This window comes from Lepidochelys olivacea (assembly GCF_965140295.1).
Source record: "Lepidochelys olivacea isolate rLepOli2 genome assembly, chromosome: 2".
In the NCBI taxonomy this organism is placed as follows: domain Eukaryota; kingdom Metazoa; phylum Chordata; order Testudines; family Cheloniidae; genus Lepidochelys; species Lepidochelys olivacea.
In genome coordinates, this window is record NC_140412.1 from 238,287,855 (window position 1) to 238,315,679 (window position 27,825).

The 27,825-nt window shown below is 43.5% G+C and overlaps 1 protein-coding gene across 2 annotated transcripts in view; it reads right to left on the minus strand.

The window, feature by feature from the left end:
- Positions 1-27,825, minus strand: part of ODAD2 (outer dynein arm docking complex subunit 2) — a 192,166-nt gene that overhangs the window by 26,071 nt on the left and 138,270 nt on the right. Inside the window, exons 18-20 of one of the 2 annotated variants that reach the window (XM_084620410.1) lie at positions 16,728-16,916; positions 15,788-16,009; positions 12,891-13,026 (exon numbers count right to left, since the gene is read on the minus strand). In XM_084620410.1, coding sequence (XP_084476536.1) covers positions 12,940-13,026; positions 15,788-16,009; positions 16,728-16,916 — 498 coding nt within the window. In that variant the 3' untranslated portion in view covers positions 12,891-12,939. The remainder of the gene's footprint in view (positions 1-12,890; positions 13,027-15,787; positions 16,010-16,727; positions 16,917-27,825) is intronic. The other variant, XM_084620409.1, reaches the window with a different exon arrangement.

Genomic DNA, 27,825 nt, shown 5'->3' on the forward strand with positions numbered 1-27,825 from the left:
TCTAATTGCTATCACAATACAAATGAATATGTAAATAAATGACAAATTAATTATTAACATATTACCATTTAGTTAAATTGACAATTTTAGCACACAGCTAGCCTAAGATCAAATGATACCCTTTGGGAACATCAAGAGGTGTCTCATACCCTCCACAACATAGTAAACATGACTGTAAAAGTGATCTGATTGGATGGATATCCCTGACCGTTTTAGAATATTTTTATGATCAGCTGCTTGCAAGCCTAAGAGATATTTTTATGTGAGAAGATCATCATCTTGTTTGCGGCTTTACAGTTTTGTTATCTAAGCTGCTTGTATTCTTATCACAAAGGGAATCAATCATCACTATGTCTGTATAATTCACAAATCATTACAATAAATTTAACCAATGAGATTCCTGTTTTCTAACATACCATACAGCTGCCAAAACTGTCATCTCCAAGTGCGATAATGGAATATTTCACTTTCAAAGACACTATAAGGAGATTCCGTATTTTGATCTCATAAAAAATATTTTATTTTCTAAAGAAATACCTGGACAAATTCAGTCAAACCTGTTAGGTTGTGAGTGATCCTTACCCAAGGAGAGGTAAATATGATTGGGGATTTAAACATTATTTCAACAACCTTTTTTATGTAGTTTCTGGCAAAAGAAACAGGAAAAAAGCAAAAAGAAAAGAAAAAAGAAAATAGTCCAATGCCATATATAAATCCCAATGCAGCTCAGCCAGGCCCCTCTTTGCTTGGGACACTAACATCCAGGGAGCGGATAAGGGGTTAACACCTTAAATCACCTCTATCTGGAGTGAGGCAGAGTATTTTGATTACAGTGGCAATGAAGGGAGGAGTAAGTATTTAAAGAGTAAGAATAAGAGACAATTTATTTTGGAAAAAGATAAAAGAGAGAAGAGTATTTTTTTTCTGTGGATGCTGATATTTTGCTGTCATTGATAGGAGGGACTTCATATGTTAAAGGAGGGGCTTATGTTTTAGTCCTGAGGAAAGGAGGTGGATATAATATCTTTATGGGACTATTTAATCTGTTGTTGATTCCCCAGGACCAACCTTAGTAGCAGGCAGGTACAGTAATCCCCCTTTTCCCACAGAGATGAGTTCTCTGCTAGTGCTAGATTAGGATTCATTAGGACCAGACTTGACACTTTTATTTATGCTGAGTAGTAATTTACAACATAAATAGTTCCACTGAAGACAATGGGAAGACTTGTAAAGTAAATTACTCAATATGAGTTAGGGCATCACTGTCTGGCCCTAGGTTGGTAATTATGCGAAGGGTTTAATATGCATCCACTCTTATTGGAGTCACAGAGTTAACTTGAACAACAATCAGGGACAGCTAGTTTTACTTATTTATTCATAAATTTAAAAAACACACCTTTAAAATGATTTGGAATCAACTAGTTATGCAGTAGCTAACCTATGTAAATATGTGATCTTATTGTTATTCTTGTACTCCCGCCCATTTTTCCTCCTACTGTTTACTATACCCATTGTTAAAACTTGCTTCAGATTACACTGCAAGCTTTTGGGGGAAGGGATCATGTCTTCCCATGTATTTGTACAGTGCTAGCACCATGGGACCCAGATCCTCATTGAGGCCTCATGTCATCTGAACTGGAATCCATCTATAATCTGATGCTTTTCCATTTAGAAGGAGGGGCGGGAACTCATAAATTGTCTGCCCTCTGTAACACTGATAGAGAGATATGCACAGCTGTTTGCTCCCCCAAGTATTAATCACTTACTCTGGGTTAATTAATAAACAAAAGTGATTTTATTAAGTATAAAAAGTAGGATTTAAGTGGTTTCAAGTAATAACAGACAGAACAATGTAAGTTACCAAGCAAAATAAAACAAAACATGCAAGTCTAAGCCTAATACATTAAGAAACTGAATACAGGTAAATCTCACACTTAGAGATGTTCCAATAAGCTTCTTTCACAGACTAGACTCCTTCCTAGTCTGGGCCCAAGCCTTTCCCCGGGTACAGACCTTGTTAGTTCCAGCAGGCATCTTAGGTGAAAAGCAGGGGATTCCACATGACTGGGACCCCCTTTGTTCTGTTCCACCCCCTTTAATAGCTGTGGCACAAGGCAGGAATCCTTTGTCTCTCTCTGGGTTCCCGCCCCTCCTTCTAAAAGGAAAAGCACCAGGTTATAGATGGATTCCAGTTCAGATGACATGATCACATGTCCTGTGAGACTTCATTACCCACTCACTGGCACACACGTATAAGCAAGTTTTACAAGTAAACAGAGCTATTTACAACCAACTGTCCTGTTTAATGGGAGCCATCAAGATTCCAAAGCACCATTAATGGCCCACGCATTGCATAATTACAGTAGGACCTCAGAGTTATATTTCATATTCCTAGTTTCAGATACAAGAATGATACATTCATACAAATAGGATGACCACACTCAGTAGATTATAAGCTTTGTAATGATACCTTACAAGAGACCTTTTGCATAAAGCATATTCCTGTTACATCATATCCACACTTATAAACATATTTTTATAAAAATATGGAGTGCAACATCACAGTGAGATTCTGTGCAGAACCTCTAAGAGCACTAACACAGAATTGACAGCCAAGGGAGAGGGAACAGGGAAGCCACAGTGCCTTTAAGTGAGCTTTGCACCCTCCTGATCCTGGGCTGTTTTGGAGGGTGGAGAAACCCCTAGCATAATTTAGATGGCCCTGGAGCCATCTAAGCTACATATACCATCCAGGTCTACCTTATGCATCAGAGTTCTACTTGAAATCTATGCAGCACTGCTTGCTGAGGCCCAGCCACTGACACAACCATCACCCTGCAAGCCCCCTAGAGCAGAATTTATAAGGAAGTCCTCAGGAGGCAGTCTGATGGCTGTCCCCACAGTGTCTGTATTCGGGAAATCCTCCCTTAACAGAATAAAGAGTTTTTCAAAGGCCAGAAGATTCAAAAGGCCAGAAGGGACCATTGTGATCATCTAATCCAACCTCCTGCATGACACAAGCCATAGGACTTCCCTGTGTTAATTTCCATTCAAACCAGAGCAGATTTTTTAGAAAACATCCAGTCTTGATTTAAACATTTCCAGCGATAAAGAATTCACCATAAACCTGGGTAAAATGTTTCAATAGTTAATTACTCTCACTGTTTAAAATGTGTGCCTTATTTCTAATCTATATTTGTCTGGCTTCAACTTCCAGCCACCAGATCCTGTTACACCTTTATCTGCTAGATTGAAGAGACATCTGTTATCCAGTGTCTGTTCCCCATGTAGGTACTTCTAAACTGTGATCAAATCACCCTTAACCTTCTCTTAAAATACAAAGATTGAGCTCCTTGAGTCTTTCATTAAAAGGCAGGTTGTCCAATCCTTTAATTATTCTTGTGACTCTTCTCTGAACCTTCTTCAATCTTTCAATATCCTTCCTGGATTGTGAACACCAGAACTGGATACAATATTTCAGCAGCAGTCGTACCAGGCCAAATACAGAGATAATATAATCTGTCTACACTTACTCAATATTCCTCATTTTATACATCCAAGGATCACAATAGCCTTTTTGGCCACAGTGTCGCACTAGGAGCTCATGTTCAGTTGATTATTTACCACAACCCTCACATATTTTTCAATCACTGCTTCTCAGGGCAGCATCCCCCACCCTGTAAGTATGACCTGCATATGGGACTCAATTAATAAAATATTAAAAGAGGGTGATATAATTAATGCCAATCAACATGGAGATTTGTGAAAAATAGATCTTCTCTAACTTGATGTCTTGTTTTTGATGAGATTACAAATTTGGTTGATAAAGATAATAGCATTGATGTAATATACTTAGACTTCTGTAAGGCATTTGATTTGGTACTGCATGGTATTTTAGTTAAGAAACTAGAACAATACAAAGTCAACATGGCACACATTAAATGCAGTAAATCTGGCTCACTGATAGGTCTCAAAATGTAATTGCAAATGGGAAACCATCATAGAACAGGTTTGTTTCTACTGGAGTCTTGCAGAGATTGGTTCTTGGCCCTCTGCTATTTAACATTTTTATCAGTAACCTGGAAAAAACATAAAATTATTACTGATAAAGTTTACAGGTGACACAAAGATTGGGGGTGCAGTAAACAATGAAGAAGACAGATCACAGATATAAAATTATTTGTATTGCTACGTAAAAGAATAAATAGACACAAATCAGACGTCAAGAATTATAACATTCAAAAACCAGTTGGAGAACACTTCAATCTCTTTGGTCACTCGATTACAGACCTAAAAGTGGCAATTCTTCAACAAAAAAACTTCAAAAACAGACTCCAGTGAGAGACTGCTGAATTGGAATTAATTTGCAAACTGGATACAATTAACTTAGGCTTGAATAAAGACTGGGAGTGGATGTGTCATTACACAAAGTAAAACTATTTCCCCTTGTTTATTTCCCCCCTTACTGTTCCTCAGACATTCTTGTCAAGTGCTGGAAATGGCCCACCTTGATTATCACTACAAAAGGTTCCCCGCCCCTCCGCTCTCCTGCTGGTAATAGCTCACCTTTCCTGATCACTCTTGTTACAGTCTGTATGGTAACACCCATTGTTTCATGTTCTCTGTGTATATAAATCTCCCCACTGTATTTTCTATTGTATGCATCCGAAGAAGTGAGCTGTAGCTCACGAAAGCTTATGCTCAAATAAATTTGTTAGTCTCATAGGTGCCACAAGTACTCCTTTTCTTTTTGCGGATACAGACTAACACGACTGCTACTCTAAAAGAAAACAAGGTATGTTTAAATATGACCAAATGTACAGTTACACATATAGGAACAAAGAATGAAGGCCATACTTTCAGGATGGGGGACTTATAACTTATTATTATACTTATAACTTATTATTGTTTTGCCTGGGATCGATATCAGGCTTACAGTCCTTTAATTACCCAGCTCATCCCATTTACTCTTTTTAAAAATTAGCATAACATTAGCTTTCTTTTCATCCTCTGGAACATCCCACAGTTCCAAGTCTTATTGAAAAATCAACAATAAAGCTCCATAGAGCTCCTTAGCCAGCTCTTTTATAACTACTGGAAGCAAGTTATCTTGATCTGCTGAATTAAAAATGCTTAACTTTAGTAACTGCTCTTTAACATGTTCCTAAGTTAATGTTGGATGGGAAAGTATTTGATTATATGATTTGAATTAGGGCTGTTGATTAATCACAATTAACAGACGTGATTAACTCAAAAAATTAATTGTGATTAAAAAAATTAATCATGATTAATTGCTGTTTTAATTGCACTGTTAAACAATAGAATACCAATTGAAATTTATTACATATTTTGGATGTTTTTCTACATTTTCAAATATATGGATTTCAATTACAACACCAAATACAAAGTGTACAGTGCTCACTTTATATTATCTTTATTACATATATTTACACTTAAAATTATTAAAAGAAATAGTATTTTTCAATTCACCTCATACAAGTAGTGCAATCTGTAGTGCAATCTCTTTATTGTGAAAGGGCAACTCGCAAATGTAGATTTTTTTGTTACATAACTGTACTCAAAAACAAAACAATGTAAAACTTTAGAGCCTGCAAGTCCACTCAGTCCTACTTCTTGTACAGCCAATTGCTAAGAGAAACAAGTTTGTTTACATTTACTGGAGATAATGATAAGATAGAGGTCGAAAAAATCAAGACAGGTGTGGAGAAAGTAAATAAAGAAGTGTTATTTACTCCTTCTGATGACACAAGAACTAGGGGTCACCAAATGAAATTAATAGGCAGCAGGTTTAAAACAAACAAAATAAAGTATTTTTTTAAATAACGCACAGTCAACCCGTGGAACTCTTTGCCAGAGTATGTTGTGAAGGCCAAGACTATAACAAGGTTCAAAAAAGAAAAAAACAAATTCACGGAAGATAGGTCCACCAATGGCTATTAGCCAAGATGGACAGGGATGGTGTCCCTAGCCTCTGTTTGCCAGAAGCTGGGAATGAGCAACAGGGAATGATCACTTGATGATTACCTGTTCATTCCCTCTGGGGCACCTGGCATTGGCCACTGTCAGAAGACAGGATACTGGGTTAGATGGATCTTTGGTCCCACTATGGCCATTCTTATGTTCTTAATGCTGCCTGCTTCTTATTTAGAATGTCATCTGCAAGTGAAAACAGATGTTCGCATGGCACTTTTGTAGCTGGCATTGCAAGATATTTACATGCCAGATACGCTAAACATTCATATGCCCCTTCATGCTTTGGCCACCACTCCAGAGAACATGCTTCTATGCTGATGACACTCGTTAAAAAAATAATGCCTTAATTAAATTTGTGACTGAACTCCTTGGGGGAGAATTGTATGTCTCCTGCTCTGTGTTTTACCCACATGCTGCCATATATTTTATGTTATAGCAGTCTTGGATGATGACCCAGCATGTTGTTCATTTTAAGAACACTTTCACTGCAGATTTGACAAAATGCAAAGAAGGTACCAATGTGAGATTTCTAAAGATAGCTATAGCACCTGACCCAAGATTTAAGAAACTGAAGTGTCTTCCAAAATTTGAGAAGGGCGGGGTGTGGAGCATGCTATCAGAAGTCTTAAGAGAGCAACACTCCGATGCGGAAACTATAGAACCTGAACCACCAAAAAATAAAATCAACCTTTTGCTGGTGACTTCTGATTCAGATAATGAAAATGAACATGCGTTGGTCTGCACCGCTTTGGATCGTTATCGAGCAGAACCCATCATCAGCATGTACGCATGTCCTCTAGAATGGTGGCTGAAGCATGAAGGGACATATGAATCTAGCGCATCTGGCAAGTAAATATCATGCCATGCCAGCTACAACAGTGCCATGCGAACACCTGTTCTCACTTTTAGGTGACACTGTAAACAAGAAGTGGGCAGCATTAACTCCTGCAAATGTAAACAAACTTGTTTGTCTGAGTGATTGGCTCAACAAGAAGTAGGACTGAGTGGACTTGTAGGCTCTAAAGTTTTACATTGTTTTATTTTTGAATGCTGTTATTTTTTGTACATAACTCTACATTTGTAAGTTCAACTTTCATGATAAAGAGATTGCACTACAATACTTGTATTAGGTGAATTAAAATACTATTTCTTTTATTTTTACAGTGCAAATATTTATAATAAAAAATAAATATAAAGCGAGCACTGTACACTTCGTATTCTGTGTTGTAATTGACATCAATATATTTGAAAATGTGGAAAACATCCACAAATATTTATATAAATGGTGTTCTATTATTGTTTAACAGTGTGATTTATCGCACAATTAATCATGATTAATTTTTTTAATCACGTGATTAATCACAATTTTTGTAATCGCTTGACAGCCCTAATTTGAATATATCATCCAGCATTTTCTCAAATAGAGAACAGAAATATTTATTGAATATGTCTGCTTTTCTGCATTGTTATTGAGAATTCTACCATTTCCATCTAGTAGTGGATCAATATTATTATTGGGATTCTTTTTATTCCTAATATAATTTAAAAACTCCTTCTTGTTGTTTTTAAAACTCTGCTGGCCACAAATTTCTCCTTATGCCCTCTAGCTTCTCTTATCAATATGCTACAATTCCTGGCTTCTGATTTATATTCACAGTTATCAACTTCCCTTTTTCCCTTTGTTTTCCCAAATACAGGGGGTCCCCTGTATACATTGGGGTTGCATTCATGAAAAGGACGATGGATACCGAAACAACGTATACCAGGGAATATTTCCCCAAAAGAAATAATGAAATGGGGGGCAGGGGGGAATGCATTTACAACTTCACCACACTTGCCTATGACAATGCTCTTTTTGCCTAAACAGTGTACCTTTTTACAACAGGTTATACAGTATACATTTATACATAAGTTCATACATATACATTTATACATGAGTTCAGGATCCTGACGCAGGGAAGAAAGGTAAGCAGCAGGATACGGACCCTGGACTTCAGGAAAGCAGACTTCGACTCCCTCAGGGAACGGATGGCCAGGATCCTCTGGGGGACTAACTTGAAGGGGAAAGGAGTCCAGGAGAGCTGGCTGTATTTCAAGGAATCCCTGTTGAGGTTACAGGGACAAACCATCCCAATGAGTCGAAAGAATAGTAAATATGGCAGGCAACCAGCTTGGCTTAATGGTGAAATCCTAGCGGATCTTAAACATAAAAAAGAAGCTTACAAGAAGTGGAAGGTTGGACATATGACCAGGGAAGAGTATAAAAATATTGCTCGGGCATGTAGGAATGATATCAGGAGGGCCAAATCGCACCTGGAGCTGCAGCTAGCAAGAGATGTCAAGAGTAACAAGAAGGGTTTCTTCAGGTATGTTGGCAACAAGAAGAAAGCCAAGGAAAGTGTGGGCCCCTTACTGAATGAGGGAGGCAATCTAGTGACAGAGGATGTGGAAAAAGCTAATGTACTCAATGCTTTTTTTGCCTCTGTCTTCACTAACAAGGTCAGCTCCCAGACTGCTGCGCTGGGCATCACAAAATGGGGAAGAGATGGCCAGCCCTCTGTGGAGATAGAGGTGGTTAGGGACTATTTAGAAAAGCTGGACGTGCACAAGTCCATGGGGCCGGATGAGTTGCATCCGAGAGTGCTGAAGGAATTGGCGGCTGTGATTGCAGAGCCATTGGCCATTATCTTTGAAAACTCGTGGAGAACGGGGGAAGTCCCGGATGACTGGAAAAAGGCTAATGTAGTGCCAATCTTTAAAAAAGGGAAGAAGGAGGATCCTGGGAACTACAGGCCAGTCAGCCTCACCTCAGTCCCTGGAAAAATCATGGAGCAGGTCCTCAAAGAATCAAGCCTGAAGCACTTGCATGAGAGGAAAGTGATCAGGAACAGCCAGCATGGATTCACCAAGGGAAGGTCATGCCTGACTAATCTAATCGCCTTCTATGATGAGATTACTGGTTCTGTGGATGAAGGGAAAGCAGTGGATGTATTGTTTCTTGACTTTAGCAAAGCTTTTGACACGGTCTCCCACAGTATTCTTGTCAGCAAGTTAAGGAAGTATGGGCTGGATGAATGCACTATAAGGTGGATAGAAAGCTGGCTAGATTGTCGGGCTCAACGGGTAGTGATCAATGGCTCCATGTCTAGTTGGCAGCTGGTATCAAGTGGAGTGCCCCAAGGGTCGGTCCTGGGGCCGGTTTTGTTCAATATCTTCATAAATGATCTGGAGGATGGTGTGGATTGCCCTCTCAGCAAATTTGCAGATGATACTAAACTGGGAGGAGTGATAGATACGCTGAAGGGGAGGGATAGGATACAGAAGGACCTAGACAAATTGGAGGATTGGACCAAAAGAAATCTGATGAGGTTCAATAAGGATAAGTGCAGGGTCCTGCACTTAGGACAGAAGAACCCGATGCACAGCTACAGACTAGGGACCGAATAGCTAGGCAGCAGTTCTGCGGAAAAGGACCTAGGGGTGACAGTGGACGAGAAGCTGGATATGAGTCAGCACTGTGCCCTTGTTGCCAAGAAGGCCAATGGCATTTTGGGATGTATAAGTAGGGGCATAGCGAGCAGATCGAGGGACGTGATCGTTCCCCTCTATTCGACATTGGTGAGGCCTCATCTGGAGTACTGTGTCCAGTTTTGGGCCCCACACTACAAGAAGGATGTGGATAGATTGGAGAGAGTCCAGCGAAGGGCAACAAAAATGATTAGGGGTCTGGAACACATGACTTATGAGGAGAGGCTGAGGGAGCTGGGATTGTTTAGCCTGCAGAAGAGAAGAATGAGGGGGGATTTGATAGCTGCTTTCAACTACCTGAAAGGGGGTTCCAAAGAGGATGGCTCTAGACTGTTCTCAATGGTAGCAGATGACAGAACGAGGAGTAATGGTCTCAAGTTGCAGTGGGGGAGGTTTAGATTGGATATTAGGAAAAACTTTTTCACTAAGAGGGTGGTGAAACACTGGAATGCGTTACCTAGGGAGGTGGTAGAATCTCCTTCCTTAGAAGTTTTTAAGGTCAGGCTTGACAAAGCCCTGGCTGGGATGATTTAACTGGGAATTGGTCCTGCTTCAAGCAGGGGGTTGGACTAGATGACCTTCTGGGGTCCCTTCCAACCCTGATATTCTATGATTCTATGATTCTATAAAACATTGACTAAAATAATGTAGAACCCTACTAACACCATTCAAACTCAAAGAACATTTTAATACAGTAAATACAGTACAGTAATACAGCATAAAACAGTGTCAATTATGCTAAACTTAGGTAGGGGTGGTGGCTGGGTTTTCTTGGGCTGGCTTTCCTGTGGCTGGCTTTTTGGTTGCAGAAGTCTTAAAAAAGGATTTTATCAACATCTGCTCTCCTGCACTAATCTTTGAATGACAGATCTCCCTGTAGCAAGCCACTGTATCACTGAGAGCCCTAAAGACTTTGGCAGACGGTTCACAAAAAGGTTCACTGATCTGTATGATTTCCGTCATCTCATCCAACAATCCAAAGAAACAGGAGAGATTCTTTCTCATCAGACTCCTGGCTTCCTGCCCTATGTCATCGTAGTCCTTGCTTTCTTTGGATATCCGTTGTTAGTCCAGCTCAATCAGTTCCTCATTTGTCAATTGCTCAGCATGAGACTACAACAACTCCTGTACATCATCCTCCTCCACCTCCTCGAAGCCGACATTCTTTGCCAACTCGACAATTTCTTGCTCGAGAGCAGGAACAGCATCAAATCCCACTAAGCTGTGGACAGCATCTGGCCATGCATGACATCAAATGCCATTCATACATTGCGAAGTGACCTCTTCCCCCAATGCGTCAATGTTTTCCATGCCGTTCAAGATGTTGTAGGACTTCCAAAACTCCTTTACATTAAGCTGTCCTTCACCTGCCATCTCCTTAATCAGCATGGAGAACATCCTTCATAGGTAATAAGCCTTGAACATGGCTGGTGGAGGCAAGTACAGTACTGTACTGTACAATATGGGAATGTGTTGCAAATCACGTCCGGCCCGATCCATGCAAATGACGGATATGCGGATCAGGACCAATGTAAATTGGAACATGTTCCCCTATTGATGAGTGACGGATATCCGAAACAAGGGATATGGGGAAGATGTATACCAGGGCCCCCCCGTATATATATAATTTTTGATAGCTCCTTTATTTTCCCCTCTAAGCCAGATTGGTTTTTTAACCAGTGTAGCCTTCTTTCTGAATTTTGGGATTGTGGCTTTTGGGTATCTAGTAAAATGTTCTTAAACAGTTCACAATTATCATTTATATTTTTCTGTTGAATTTTTTCCCCAGCTGATTTGGCCCATAATAGTTTTCATCTTTGTGAAAGTGGCTCTTTTAAAGGGACCAAGTATACATTATTGGTTTGAACTTTATTCTGTTTGGACATAAATGTAATTAAACTATGATCACTTGCACCTAAGCAACCACAAATTTTTACTTCTGGAATCAATTCCTTTTTATCAGTCAAGATGAGGTTTAATACACAATTCCCCCATGTTGTATGCAACACTTTTTGAGTTAGGAAATTATCATCTATTTTTAGAAATTCATAGGACATTTTAGTACTGGCAGCATGAAACCTTCAGCATATATCACTCAGATTGAAGTCCCACATGATAATGGAGGTTTTTTCCCTCACGTTATAGTTAGATAGGTGCTAAAGGAATCAGTCATCCTGTTCTCATGTGATTTAGCGATCTGTAGCAGACACCAACTAGAATACCATCCTGTGCTTTAACCGTTAGAACACTGATCAATAAACATTCAAGATCATGTTCTTAATTGTCAGTGACTTGGAAACAGGTGACTTGTTGATATAGAATGTTACTCTCCCATTCTTTCTGCCCACTCAATCCTTCCTAAATATGTTATTATTAAGGCTAAGATTTAGTCATGGGTTTTTTTAGTAAAAGTCATGGACAGGTCACGGGCAATAAACAAAAATTCACAGCCTGTGACCTGTCCATGACTTTTACTAAAAATACTCCTGACTAAATCTTAGCTGCTCCTGGAGTCCCAGGGTGCTGCTGCTCTGGGTGGCCCCGGGGCACTGCTGCTCTGGGGATCCCGGGGGGCCAACAGCTGGCCCCTGCTCCAGTGGTGGGGGCTAACTGCCCCCAGCCGTCTGCTGCTCCAAGGCTCCCAGGGACCACTGCTCCAACAGCCTCTGGGACAGCCCTCAGGACTGCAGCTGCTCAGGGACTGCTGATCTGGGGCCACCCCCTGGACCACTGTTGTTCTGGCGGCCCCTGGGGCCAGCTGCCCCAGGCCACCTCAACAGTGTCTGGTGTGGCTGGCCCCGGGGCCGCTCCAGCAGTGGCTGACCCAGGGCCACCCCAGCAGCAGCCAGTGAGGCTGGCCCTGGGGCCACTCCATTGCAGCTGCAGAAGTCATGGAGGTCCCAGAAAGTCACAGCATCCATGACTTCTGTGACAGACTCACAGCCTTAGTTATAATCACTGATTTTTGCATTCCAATCATGCAAATATTCCCACCAGGTTTCAATACTATCGGCTCGGTTGAATTTATGCTCATAAATGAACTATTCCAATTCCTCTTGTTTATTATCCATGTTCCAAGCATTGGTGTATAGACAATTATATGAATTTCTTCTCTTCATGTCCTATGGTGTCTTCATTAATTTTGTTCTCAACATCTTGATTGCGTGCTAAATCATGCTCATTTGTTCCCTCATTTCACCCTCCCTTTTTGTTGTTAGTTAAATACTCTCTTGACTAGTCTAGCCAGCCTGTGCCCTAGAAGATTGGTTCCTTTTCTACTGAGATGGAGGCCATCCACACTACACAGCCCTTCTACCCATAGAAGGTATACAAATGTTCCACAACACCAAAGCCCTTACATTACTTACTTAGTCAAGTGTTCACTTCCAGAAGCTTCTGCCTTCTGTCTTTCTTCAGTTACGACGCAGGAAGTATCTCAGAGGTGATCACTTGGACATTCTTTTCCTTCAGCACCCTTCTAAGTTCCTTGAAGTCATCTGTAATCTGTAAAATGTCATGTGAAGCCATGTCATTAGTGTTGATATGCACTATCATCAGTGGATTATTATTTGCCAACTTCAGAAACCGATCCAATCTTAGAGTTACATCTCGTTTCTTGGCTCCAGGAAGAGTGTACACCAACCATCCTGTTGTCCACCTGTCCTTTGCAGAGTGTTCTTTCCATTCTTCTTAGTACAGAATCCCCAGCAAGGATCATCTGTTTTCCTCTTTTCTGGGCATGCTTGATTGTCTTGTAGGTTGGACTGAGAATCCATCCACAGTTATGTCCTGTACACCTCTCCATTCCATTTGACCAGCTGGATCTTCAGAGATATTTTCTTCAGTTTCCATGCCAAGAATATCATAATGATAGGATTCTTCTAGCTGTGTGGAATCTTTCTGGTCCTCTTCTCTCTGGTGGTCACAGCATACCCATCCACATCTGCCTCCAGCCATGTAGAATGCCACCCGGTTCTCCTGCCTCTGGTGATTATAAACTATCAAGCCTCCTCTCTGGTTTGATTTCTGGCTTCAGGAAGGAAAAAAACACGTGGCAAAGCCATTGCAGGTCACAACCACTGTTCCATCACTGGACATCATGGTACTGAGTGTAGAAATGTACACAGAATGAAAACCTTACATATTCCCTCTATAAACTCCCTCTGAAATTCCACTGATTGCTCCTGTTCTCCTACTCAGGAGTTAGCCAGGCAAATGACTTATATACCAGGCCTTGCTGTTCAGCTCCACTCCCTCATTAACATGAAGGAATTACCCTCTGGGACTGATCAAACACTGGAGCTGATCAAGGACCCAAGGGTCCCAGCCACATAGCCCTCCCCTCACTAAGACACAAACAGACCTGACTCACCCAGACTGTTCAGGGGCCCATAGTCAAGACACATGACTCTCCCAGAAAATAAATGAACAAACAGACAGACCAAACAAGACAAACACCTACAAGATCTCTATCAAGCATCCTTACAACTACAATACCTACCTGCTGAAGTGAGGAAACAGATTGACAGAGCCAGAAGAGTACCCAGAAGTCACCTACTACAGGACAGGCTCAACAAAGAAAATAACAGAATGCCACTAGCCATCACCTTCAGCCCCCAACTAATATCTCTCCAGCGCATCATCAAGGATCTACAACCTATCCTGAAGGATGACCCATCACTCTCACAGATCTTGGGAGACAGGCCAGTCCTTGCTTACAGACAGCCCCCCAACCTGAAGCAAATACTCACCAGCAACCACACACCACACAACAGAATCACTAACCCAGGAACCTATCCTTGCAACAAAGCCCGTTGTCAACTGTGTCCACATATCTATTCAGGGGACACCATCATAAGGCCTAATCACATCAGCCACACTATCAGAGGCTCGTTCACCTGCACATCTACCAATGTGATATATGCCATCATGTGCCAGCAATGCCCCTCTGCCATGTACATTGGTCAAACTGGACAGTCTCTACGTAACAGAATAAATGGACACAAATCAGACATCAAGAATTATAACATTCAAAAACCAGTTGGAGAACACTTCAATCTCTTTGGTCACTCGATTACAGACCTAAAAGTTGCAATTCTTCAACAAAAAAACTTCAAAAACAGACTCCAGTGAGAGACTGCTAATTGGAATTAATTTGCAAACTGGATACAATTAACTTAGGCTTGAATGGATGGGTCATTACACAAAGTAAAACTATTTCCCCATGTTTATTTCTCCCCCTCCACCCCCCACTGTTCCTCAGACGTTCAGTCTTGCCAGTACTGAGTGGGGGAGGGGGAGACAGAAAATATGGGACAATTTGCCCCTTTTTAAGAAAAAATCGGGACACCTGCAGGAGGGCTTAAATACAGGACTGTTTCTTTAAAAAAGGACATCTGGTCACCTCAGTTCAAATCTTGGCCTCTTAACCAATTCATGCAATAAATGCATTATCATTAACACAAATACAAGATATGACTTTAAAACTCACAATAATATTGCACCATAAAGCATCCCTTTTACTTCCAGCACATTTATTATGGATGCTAAAGTAAAAAGAGGAATTCTAAATAGTAAAGCCCTTAAGAAAATTTATCATAATTGGCTTAACAGAATTCCCATACCCCCTCCCCACATCTCAAACACCATAATCCTGTTCTGTCCAGTTCCTCTGGCTTTAACCTCTGGAATCAAAACCTTTGCTAGAAAAAGCTTCTAATAAGAAGACATACCCCTAACAGATAAAAACCTTTGGGTAACGTGCTGTCATGTCATAAGGCTTTTATAAGTGAACGCAGAGCACAAAGAGCTCCTAGGCTTGTACTGCACTACCTTAATTTGGCCCAACAAGATCCATTACATAAGTGGATTCAGCTGCTCTCAGATTCTTTCACTATTAGGTGGCTACTGTGGCACAGTATTCAACCATCCACTGAGATGATCTAACTCATTTTGCAAAGACTAGTTGAAATAGTAAGACAATAATGACTCTGTATCACAACCAGCTTGGACCTGAGTTGAGTGAATAACCTAGAGGTGAATGGCTCATGTCATATTACCATTTCTGTCAGCTATCCAGCTGACTTCTTTTTAGAATATAAATACTCTCTAACTCATTGTTTACCCAAAGTTCTCTGAAATACACCTGAGTTGATCTCAGGTGGGCAAGTATATTCAGAAATTCCCTCATGTGCTGGAACTCTTCTTATCATGCCAATGCTATTTAACAACTTGAACCCAGAGTTACAAAAATCTTGCACCTTACCTTCACTACTCCATTTTCATGCATGGTGATGCAGTTATTGGGATCCTCTGAAAGTTGGTACAAGGCCTGAGCAGTAGCTCGATGAACAGATGTGTCATTTGATTTCAAGTAACGTACTAAAGGGGCCACAGCTTTGGTTTCTCCAAAGGCAATTCTGTTACTTCCCCACATACAACAGCGAGAAATGGCCTCTGCTAAATGACGCCTTAATTTGTCATTGTTCTGGGCAAAGAAAAAAGAAGCCATTAACTATCTTTCTTAAATAAATAGGAGAACCATATTTCCAAGTCATTTAAGGGCATCCACAATTTCAAAAGAAAAGAAAAGAAAGAAAGAAAGAAAGAAAGAAAGAAAGAAAGAAAGAAAGAAAGAAAGAAAGAAAGAAAGAAATGTACTATGATCTCAGTTTATGAAGAATCTTGCATGAGTGCAGTGGAGCTGACAGCTTTATATTGTTCTGTGCTTAATGGATGCTATATATTTTCAAAGATTCAGGTGTGTGTATAGGCTGGTTAGAAATTAGGCAAAATTAGTGTTAAAATCTGTATGAAAAGCCACAGCTTGGAATGTGGCTCCATCACTGAGATTCTGAAAAGGATTTCTCTGTGTCATTCAAATATACTACTCATTCCTTTCCTCCTTGTTCCTCCCAGAGGACAGCTGCTACATAGAGAGGCACCCTTATCCCCTTTGGACTACTTGCAAGGAATACTAAAAAGGGGTTCACGCTCCAAAGCAGCTGTAGTATTAGTCACAGAGTGACTTCATAGCCAGTCAACATTCTGAAGTGGGAAAAGAGTCTATAACCCTTTTCCACAACTGCTATAGAACTCACCACTCATGCCATGCTCTTTCACTTTGGGTTTGATACAAGGACTGGAATCGAATGGCTAATTAAATTTGCATAGATGGTTGGATATTACAGAAAGATGTCACTTACTGTGTTTGCTAGTTTAGACAACAGAGGGACGACTCCATGATCTGTTATAACAGCTAAATTCTCTTCATCTTTGGCTATGTTGGTAATAGCAGCACATATACTTGCTAAAACTTCTTTATTCTCAGATTTTAGCAAATTGACAATCAGTTCCAAGCCACCAACAAAGGAGCGAACCATTTCTCCAGCATCCTACGTGAAAACCAAAAGAAATGTTATTTTTAAATGACCAATCTGCATTAGATACAAATATTTAAAAATATATTAAAATGTACATTATGACCCAAATATTCAAAACACTGCAACTCTCATTGGGTTGCTTTTCCTAAGGGCATGTCTACACTACGTAATAAAGTCGAATTTATAGAAGTCGGTTTTTTAGAAATCAGTTTTATATATTCGAGTGTGTGTGTCCCCACAGAAAATGTTCTACGTGCATTAAGTGCATTAACTCGGCGGAGTGCTTCCACAGTACCGAGGCTAGAGTCGACTTCTGGAGCATTGCACTGTGGATAGCTATCCCACAGTTCCCGCAGTCTCCGCTGCCCATTGGAATTCTGGGTTGAGATCCCAATGTCTGATGGGGCTAAAACATTGTCGCGGGTGGTTCTGGGTACGTATCATCAGGCCCCCGTTCCCTCCCTCCCTCCGTGAAAGCAAGGGCAGACAATCGTTTTGCACCTTTTTTCCTGAGTTACCTGTGCAGACGCCATACCACGGCAAGCATGGAGCCCGCTCAGGCAACCGTCATTGTATGTCTCCTGGGTGCTGGCAGACGCCGTACTGCTGTGCTTCTTACACAGTAGCAGCAACCCCTTGCCTTGTGGCAGCAGACGGTACAGTACAACTGGTAGCCGTCATCGTCATGTCCGAGGTGCTCCTGGCCACGTCGGCTGGGAGCGCCTGGACAGACATGGGCGCAGGGACTAAATTTGGAGTGACTTGACCAGGTCATTCTCTTTAGTCCTGCAGTCAGTCCTATTGAACCATCTTATAGTGAGCAGGCAGGCAATACGGATTGCTAGCAGTCGTCCTGTACCATCTTCTGCCAGGCAGACAAGAGATGAGGATTGCTAGTAGTCGTATTGTACCATCTTCTGCCAGGCAGGCAAGAGATGAGGATGGTTGGCAGTCGTACTGGAACATCTTCTGCCGAGCAGCCATGAGATGTGGATGGCATGCAGTCCTTCTGCACCGTCTGCAGCCAGCCAAAGATGTAAAAGATAGATGGAGTGGATCAAAACAAGAAATAGATCAGATTTGTTTTGTACTCATTTGCCTCCTCCCCTGTCCAGGGGACTCATTCCTCTGGGTCACACTGCAGTCACTCACAGAGAAGGTGCAGCGAGGTAAATCTAGCCATGTATCAATCAGAGGCCAGGCTAACCTCCTCGTTCCAATAAGAACAATAACTTAGGTGCACCATTTCCTATTGGAACCCTCCGTGAAGTCCTGCCTGAAATACTCCTTGATGTAAAGACACCCCCTTTGTTGATTTTAGCTCCCTGAAGCCAACCCTGTAAGCCGTGTCGTCAGTCGCCCCTCCCTCTGTCAGAGCAACGGCAGACAATCGTTCCGCGCCTTTTTTCTGTGCGGACGCCATACCAAGGCAAGCATGGAGGCCGCTCAGCTCACTTTGGCAATTAGGAGCACATTAAACACCACACGCATTATCCAGCAGTATATGCAGCCTGGTCTACACTAGGACTTTAGGTCGAATTTAGCAGCGTTAAATCGATGTAAACCTGCACCCGTCCACACAATGAAGCCCTTTATTTCGACTTAAAGGGCTCTTAAAATCGATTTCCTTACTCCACCCCTGACAAGTGAATTAGCGCTTAAATCGACATTACCGGCTCGAATTTGGGGTACTGTGGACACAATTCGATGGTATTGGCCTCCGGGAGCTATCCCAGAGTGCTCCATTCTGACCGCTCTGGACAGCACTCTCAACTCAGATGCACTGGCCAGGTAGACAGGAAAAGAACCGCGAACTTTTGAATCTCATTTCCTGTTTGGCCAGCGTGGCAAGCTGCAGGTGACCATGTAGAGCTCATCAGCACAGGTAACCATGATGGAGTCCCAGAATCGCAACAGAGCTCCAGCATGGACCGAACGGGAGGTACGGGATCTGATCGCTGTTTGGGGAGAGGAATCCGTGCTATCAGAACTCCATTCCAGTTTTCGAAATGCCAAAACCTTTGTCAAAATCTCCCAGGGCATGAAGGACAGAGGCCATAACAGGGACCTGAAGCAGTGCTGCGTGAAACTGAAGGAGCTGAGGCAAGCCTACCAGAAAACCAGAGAGGCGAACGGCCGCTCCGGGTCAGAGCCCAAAACATGCCACTTCTATGATGAGCTGCATGCCATTTTAGGGGGTTCAGCCACCACTACCCCAGCCGTGTTGTTTGACTCCTTCAATGGAGATGGAGGCAATACGGAAGCAGGTTTTGGGGACGAAGAAGATGATGATGATGATGAGGTTGTAGATAGCTCACAGCAAGCAAGCGGAGAAACCGGTTTTCCCGACAGCCAGGAACTGTTTCTCACCCTGGACCTGGAGCCAGTACCCCCCGAACCCACCCAAGGCTGCCTCCTGGACCCAGCAGGCAGAGAAGGGACCTCTGGTGAGTGTACCTCTTAAAATACTATACATGGTTTGAAAGCAAGCATGTGAAAGGATTACTTTGCCCTGGCATTCGCGGTTCTCCTAGATGTAGTCCTAAAGCCTTTGCAAAAGGTTTCTGGGGAGGGCAGCCTTATTGCGTCCTTCATGGTAGGACACTTTACCACTCCAGGCCAGTAACACGTACTCGGGAATCATTGTAGAACAAAGCATTGCAGTGTATGTTTGCTGGCATTCAAACAACATCCGTTCTTTATCTCTCTGTGTTATCCTCAGGAGAGTGAGATATAATTCATGGTCATCTGGTTGAAATAGAGTGCTTTTCTTCAGGGGACACTCAGAGGAGCCCATTCCTGCTGGGCTGTTTGCCTGTGGCTAAACAGAAATGTTCCCTGCTGTTAGCCACAGGAAGGGGGGAAGGTTGAGGGGGTAGTCACGCGGTGGGGGGAGGCAAAATGCGACCTTGTAACAAAAGCACATGTGCTATGTATGTAATGTTAACAGCAAGGTTTACCCTGAAAGAGTGTAGCCACTGTTTTATAAAATGTGTCTTTTTAAATACCGCTGTCCCTTTTTTTTTCCTCCACCAGCTGCATGTGTTTCAATGATCACAGGATCTTCTCCTTCCCAGAGGCTAGTGAAGCTTAGAAAGAAAAAAAAATGCACTCGCGATGAAATGTTATCTGAGCTCATGCTGTCCTCCCACACTGACAGAGCACAGACGAATGCGTGGAGGCAAATAATGTCAGAGTGCAGGAAAGCACAAAATGACCGGGAGGAGAGGTGGCGGGCTGAAGAGAGTAAGTGGTGGGCTGAAGAGAGTAAGTGGCGGGCTGAAGACAGGGCTGAAGCTCAAATGTGGTGGCAGCGTGATGAGAGGAGGCAGGATTCAATGCTGAGGCTGCTGCAGGACCAAACCAGTATGCTCCAGTGTATGGTTGAGCTGCAGCAAAGGCAGCTGGAGCACAGACTGCCACTGCAGCCGCTCTGTAACCAACCGCCCTCCTCCCCAAGTTCCATAGCCTCCACACCCAGACGCCCAAGAACGCGGTGGGGGGGCCTCCGGCCAACCAGCCACTCCACTACAGAGGATTGCCCAAAAAAAAGAAGGCTGGCATTCAATAAATTTTAAAGTTGTCAACTTTTAAAGTGCTGTGCTTAAAGTGCTGTGTGGCATTTTCCTTCCCTCCTCCACCACCCCTCCTGGGCTACCTTGGTAGTCATCCCCCTATTTGTGTGATGAATGAATAAAGAATGCATGAATGTGAAGCAACAATGACTTTATTGCCTCTGCAAGCGGTGATTGAAGGGAGGAGGGGCGGGTGGTTAGCTTACAGGGAAGTAGAGTGAACCAAGGGGCGGGGGGTTTCATCAAGGAGAAACAAACAGAAGTTCACACCGTAGCCTGGCCAGTCATGAAACTGGTTTTCAAAGCTTCTCTGATGCGTACCGCGCCCTCCTGTGCCCTTCTAACTGCCCTGGTGTCTGGCTGCGTGTAACCAGCAGCCAGGCGATTTGCCTCAACCTCCCACCCCACCATAAACGTCTCCCCCTTACTCTCACAGATATTGTGGAGCACACAGCAAGCAGTAATAACAGTGGGAATATTGGTTTCACTGAGGTCTAACCGAGTCAGTAAACTGCGCCAGCGCGCCTTTAAATGTCCAAATGCACATTCTACCACCATTCTGCACTTGCTCAGCCTGTAGTTGAACAGCTCCTGACTACTGTTCAGGCTGCCTGTGTACGGCTTCATGAGCCATGGCATTAAGGGGTAGGCTGGGTCCCCAAGGATAACTATAGGCATTTCAACATCCCCAACAGTTATTTTCTGGTCTGGGAATAAAGTCCCTTCCTGCAGCTTTTGAAACAGACCAGAGTTCCTGAAGATGCGAGAATCATGCACCTTTCCCGGCCATCCCACGTTGATGTTGGTGAAACGTCCCTTGTGATCCACCAGAGCTTGCAGCACTATCGAAAAGTACCCCTTGCGGTTTATGTACTCAGCGGCTTGGTGCTCCGGTGCCAAGATAGGGATATGGGTTCCGTCTATGGCCCCACCACAGTTAGGGAATCCCATTGCAGCAAAGCCATCCACTATGACCTGCACATTTCCCAGGGTCACTACCTTTGATATCAGCAGATCTTTGATTGCGTGGGCTACTTGCATCACAGCAGCCCCCACAGTAGATTTGCCCACTCCAAATTGATTCCCAACTGACCGGTAGCTGTCTGGCGTTGCAAGCTTCCACAGGGCTATCGCCACTCGCTTCTCAACTGTGAGGGCTGCTCTCATCTTGGTATTCATGCACCTCAGGGCAGGGGAAAGCAAGTCACAAAGTTCCATGAAAGTGTCCTTACGCATGCGAAAGTTTCGCAGCCACTGGGAATCGTCCCAGACCTGCAACACTAAGCGGTCCCACCAGTCTGTGCTTGTTTCCCGAGCCCAGAATCGGCATTCCACAGCATGAACCTGCCCCATTAGCACCATGATGCATGCATTGGCAGGGCCCATGCTTTCAGAGAAATCTGTGTCCATGTCCTGATCACTCACGGGACCGCGCTGACGTCGCCTCCTCGCCCGGTATCGCTTTGCCAGGTTCCGGTGCTGCATATATTGCTGGATAATGCGTGTGGTGTTTAATGTGCTCCTAATTGCCAAAGTGAGCTGAGCGGCCTCCATGCTTGCCTTGGTATGGCGTCCGCACAGAAAAAAGGCACGGAACGATTGTCTGCCGTTGCTCTGATGGAGGGAGGGGCGACTAACAACACGGCTTACAGGGTTGGCTTCAGGGAGCTAAAATCAACAAAGGGGGTGTCTTTACATCAAGGAGTATTTCAGGCAGGACTTCACGGAGGGTTCCAATAAGAAATGGTGCACCTAAGTTATCGTTCTTATTGGAACAAGGAGGTTAGCCTGGCCTCTGATTGATACATGGCTAGATTTACCTCGCTGCACCTTCTCTGTGAGTGACTGCAGTGTGACCTAGAGGAATGAGTCCCCTAGACAGGGGAGGAGGCAAATGAGTACAAAACAAATCTGGTCTATTTCTTGTTTTGACCCACTCCATCTATCTTTTACATCTTTGGCTGGCAGCAGACGGTGCAGAAGGACTGCATGCCATCCACATCTCATGGCTGCTCGGCAGAAGATGTTCCAGTACGACTGCTAGCCATCCTCATCTCTTGCCTGCCTGGCAGAAGACGGTACAGTACGACTGCTAGCAGTCCGTATCCCCTGCCCGCTCACCATAAGACAGTTCAATAGGACTGACTGCAGGACTAAAGAGAATGACCTGGTCAAGTCACTCCAAATTTAGTCTCTGCGCCCATGTCTGCCCAGGCGCTCCCAGCCGACGTGGCCAGGAGCACCTCGGACACGACGAGGACGACTACCAGTGGTATTGCTCCGTCTGCTGCCACAAGGCAAGGGGTTGCTGCTACTGTGTAGCAAAGCCGTACCGCGTCTGCCAGCACCCAGGAGACATAGGGTGACGGTTACCTGAGCGGGCTCCATGCTTGCCGTAGTATGGCGTCTGCACAGGTAACTCAGGAAAAAAGGCGCGAAACGATTGTCTGCCCTTGCTTTCACGGAGGGAGGGAGGGAACGGGGGCCTGATGATACGTACCCAGAACCACCCGCGACAATGTTTTAGCCCCATCAGGCATTGGGATCTCAACCCAGAATTCCAAGGGGCAGCGGAGACTGCGGGAACTGTGGGATAGCTACCCACAGTGCAACGCTCCGGAAGTCGACTCTAGCCTCAGTACTGTGGAAGCGCTCCGCCGAGTTAATGCACTTAATGCACTTAGAGCATTTTCTGTGGGGACACACACACTCGAATATATAAAACCGATTTCTAAAAAACCGATTTCTATAAATTCGACCTTATTCCGTAGTGTAGACATACCCTAAGAATTACAGTTAATTCAGAATCCACAGGGTCTCCTTGATGGCATATTAAGCCGAGACTATTTTACAGGCAGTCTAGAATACCTTCATATTTCACATTAGACGTGACAGCTCAAGACGAGGGACATTATTATCCATTCATTCACACAGTGTAAATGAACATTCAGTTCTTCTCCAACAGAGATTATACCAGCCATGATAGTGAATGTGAGACATGATCCTGGTGCACTAGGAGCACCTGATGAAGCAGCTGGACATTTTCTGGGATATCCTAACTAGGACTTGGAATGAAAACGCAAAATCAAAATCAAACTAAATGATATACCAGTGTGACTCTGCAGAACTACAACTGAAAAAAATTATTTATTAATCAATTCAGTTTACCAAGCAAATATTTATATATTAATATGTAAAGCAGAAAACTGGCAGTTTTGGTGCAGTGTGATTAAATTAATGCATATGGAATTCTTCTTAGGAATTTGTCTCTGGCAGAAAGGAACTGGCAGTTATGTGACATGCAGCATATGGTACTTTATGGACCCTTAAAAGCACATATAATGTAAATCTAACAGTCTTGTTTAAAGACAAATTCTTTACAACTACAAAATCACTGACCAATGCTATATCCCACAGACCATGTTGATGCGTTGTACTTCATTGAGCTGAAATGTCTGAAAGAAAATATACCCATATTTTCTTTGGTACAATGCTCACCATAAAGCATGTGATCACTTCATACAATCTATTTTTTAGTTTTTCTAGCAATCTATGATCAGAAACAATGCCAGGATAAGAGAGTATCTGCTAACTGACTATTCTAAAATTGTGAAATATTTCCTCCCTTAAAGGTCAAGGCATTATCATCTGGGGTAGTCTTAGGCCTGGACTTATCTTTAGCTGCCTGCACCACTAAGGATTTGGGCACTGGAATCAGTAAATAAAAACTCTGCCCCTTTAGGTGGCACAAAATATTGGTTTTTAGCCCTCTTTGGGATAGGGACACAAGAGGGAAGCAAAAAGAAAAGGAGTACTTGTGGCACCTTAGAGACTAACCAATTTATTTGAGCATGAGCTTTCGTGAGCTACAGCTCACTTCATCGGATGCATACCGTGGAAACTGCAGAAGACATTATATACACACAGAGACCATGAAACAACACCTCCTCCCACCCCACTCTCCTGCTGGTAATAGCTTATCTAAAGTGATCATTAAGTTGGGCCATTTCCAGCACAAATCCAGGTTTTCTCACCCTCCGCCCCCCCCCTCACAAACTCACTGTCCTGCTGGTAATAGCCCATCCGAAGTGACCACTCTCTTCACAATGTGTATGATAATCAAGGTGGGCCATTTCCTGCACAAATCCAGGTTCTCTCACCCCCTCACCCCCTCCAAAAACCACACACACAAACTCAATCTCCTGCTGGTAATAGCTTATCCAAAGTGACCACTCTCCCTACAACATGCATGATAATGAAGGTGGGCCATTTCCAGCATAAATCCAGGTTTTCTCACCCCCCCACCCCCATACACACACAAAGTCACTCTCCTGCTGGTAATAGCTCATCCAAAGTGACCACTCTCCAAGTTTAAATCCAAGTTTAACCAGAACGTCTGTGGCGGGGGGGGGGGGTAGGAAAAAGCAAGGGGAAATAGGCTACCTTGCATAATGACTTAGCCACTCCCAATCTCTATTTAAGCCTAAATTAATAGTATGCAATTTGCAAATGAATTCCAATTCAGCAGTTTCTCGCTGGAGTCTGGATTTGAAGTTTTTTTGTTGTAAGATAGTGACCTTCATGTCGGTGATTGCATGACCAGAGAGATTGAAGTGTTCTCTGACTGGTTTATGAATGTTATAATTCTTGACATCTGATTTGTGTCCATTTATTCTTTTACGTAGAGACTGTCCAGTTTGACCAATGTAAATGGCAGAGGGGCATTGCTGGCACATGATGGCATATATCACATTGGTGGATGTGCAGGTGAACGAGCCTCTGATAGTGTGGCTGATGTTATTCGGCCCTGTGATGGTGTCCCCTGAATAGATATGTGGGCACAGTTGGCAACGGGCTTTGTTGCAAGGATAGGTTCCTGGGTTAGTGGTTCTGTTGTGTGGTATGTGGTTGCTGGTGAGTATTTGCTTCAGGTTGCGGGGCTGTCTGTAGGCAAGGACTGGCCTTTCTCCCAAGATTTGTGAGAGTGTTGGGTCATCCTTCAGGATAGGTTGTAGATCCTTAATAATGCGTTGGAGGGGTTTTAGTTGGGGGCTGAAGGTGACGGCTAGTGGAGTTCTGTTATTTTCTTTGTTAGGCCTGTCCTGTAGTAGGTGACTTCTGGGAACTCTTCTGGCTCTATCAATCTGTTTCTTCACTTCCGCAGGTGGGTATTGTAGTTGTAAGAAAGCTTGATAGAGATCTTGTAGGTGTTTGTCTCTGCCACACAGATCTGTCAGGTTCCAAAATGGCCTAGCGAAGGTCCTCTTTCTTTCAAAGTGGTTTCCTTGGGTGTAGGGATGTCTCTAAAGAGGACCAGGTCCAATAAAAGAAGAGATTGTGTGTAGAGCAGTGTGCAAATATTCTCTGGTGAGGTAAATGTTTCAGTCCTTCCTGGCATTTAGTGAGCCACTGAGGATGGGACTGGTGAATCCAGGGTGTCCGATGGTCTGCTATTCAGAGAATCCCACAAGGAGTATGTCAGAACTATTGAATGAGGGTGCAGTGTGGAGCTCCCAAATGGGACCACTGATTACTGATCCTTTAGTCTGTGGGATACAGCCAGAACCAGAACCGGTATCACTGAATCCTGCTTTCTTGAATGGAAGGTTCATTCCTTAGGAGTCCCAACTCCTTAGGACTCACACATGAGGACTCATCCAACTTGGATTGAAATGGTGAGGGATTCTTTTTCTTAGAGGCAGCTCTGAATAAGGATCTGTCCTTATGCCTATGGTCATGTCCCCTACTCTAGTAAGAGGATTTCTTAGGCCTAGTCTATACTACAAAATTAGATTGACATAAATTTCTTTGCGTCAATCTAGTTGTTCATGTCTCCCACTGATGTAAGCTCTCCATTATATCAACATACTAACACCACCTCTCTGAATGGCATTGAGCAATAGTCAATGTATTGAGGTTGACGCAGCATGAATGTATACATTGAGTTACCTATGTCAGCACTAACATTCCTCCAGCAGTTGTCCCACAATGCCTCACACTGACAGTGCTGGTCACTATTGTGAGTTCCATTGCTCAGGGATCATGGAGACAGGAAGATCCCCCCTACCCCCCCCCACTTTAAAACCCTGTGAATTTTTGAAATGCCTTGCCCTGAGGTGGAGGAGGAAGAGGAGGGGATGGGGGACATGGGTGGGGGGGAAGTGTCCAGCTATGCCACGAGCCTGGACCTGTTTGAGACTCCAGTCCATCCTGGCATTCAAGCATGTGTGAGCCCAATGCAGGGGAAGGAACCTTGGGTAAGTGGGTATGTTTATTTCCCATTACACTGATGGTGCCCCCAAATTAGCAGGACACAACTACTCACATTTTATTAATATACTCATACTAGAAGAGGTAGCAATACAACAGAGAGTAGAGTGTTATCTGCTTTTCATTCCCCTGAGAGTTAGGTGGGGGTGGGGGCATGAGGAGCTCTTTGTTTATGTATCAGGGATATCCCCTGAATCTTTCTGAGAGATCTCAATGAAACTTCCATGGAGGTAGTCTGCAATCCTCTTCTGAAGGTTTCTAGGATTGGAAGCCTTATTTCTTTCTCAGAGGTAGGACTTTTTCCCATGACAGTCAGGGATAACTTTGCAGTCATCATTTATCAGGATCCCAATACAGGCACTCAGGACCAATGGTCACAGCAGGGGCAAACCTGAGGCAGGAAGTAGCAGAGGAGTGAGGAGTCCTGTTCCAGGCTAGTGTCATGCACATTCATGGCCACCAGAAGGCACAGGAGGCCAAATGGAGAGTCTTGAGGCACCCCTGATGTCCTGCCTATGGTAAGTCATGACAAAACCAAAGTGCCTTTAACTGGTGAGTGAGGGGCAGCAGAACATGCAAGTGGCCCTTGACATAGAGTAAGCCCTGGTGTTGCTCCTGGCCCGCTGTCTTGAGTTCCTTGGGAAAGGATTTTTCTCTATATCTGAGTGGATTAGTGACAGGAGGTCTTGGTCAACTATGGCACACAGGAAGTTCCAGGGCTTAAGAATGCATGGGAACTCCATGCGGGGGAGGGGAGAGGCTCATGGCTAGTGAGATAGTCCCCTTTTCAGGACAAGGCATCAGTGGTCTTCTTCTGGGCCTTCGGGTGGTACGTGATGGTGAAATTGAAGCATGTGAAGAATGGGTCCCAGTGAAGCTGCCTCTGGTTCAGGGCTTTGGCTTGGCAGAGCTATTCTATATTTTTATGATCTGTGTATACCTATACTGGATACCAAGCACCCTCCAAACAGTGGCATCACTCTTGAAATGCTGCTTTGATGGCTAGAATCTCTTTATTTAGAATACTGTAATACTGTTAGACTGGAGTGAACTTCCGTGAATAGTAGGTGCAAGGG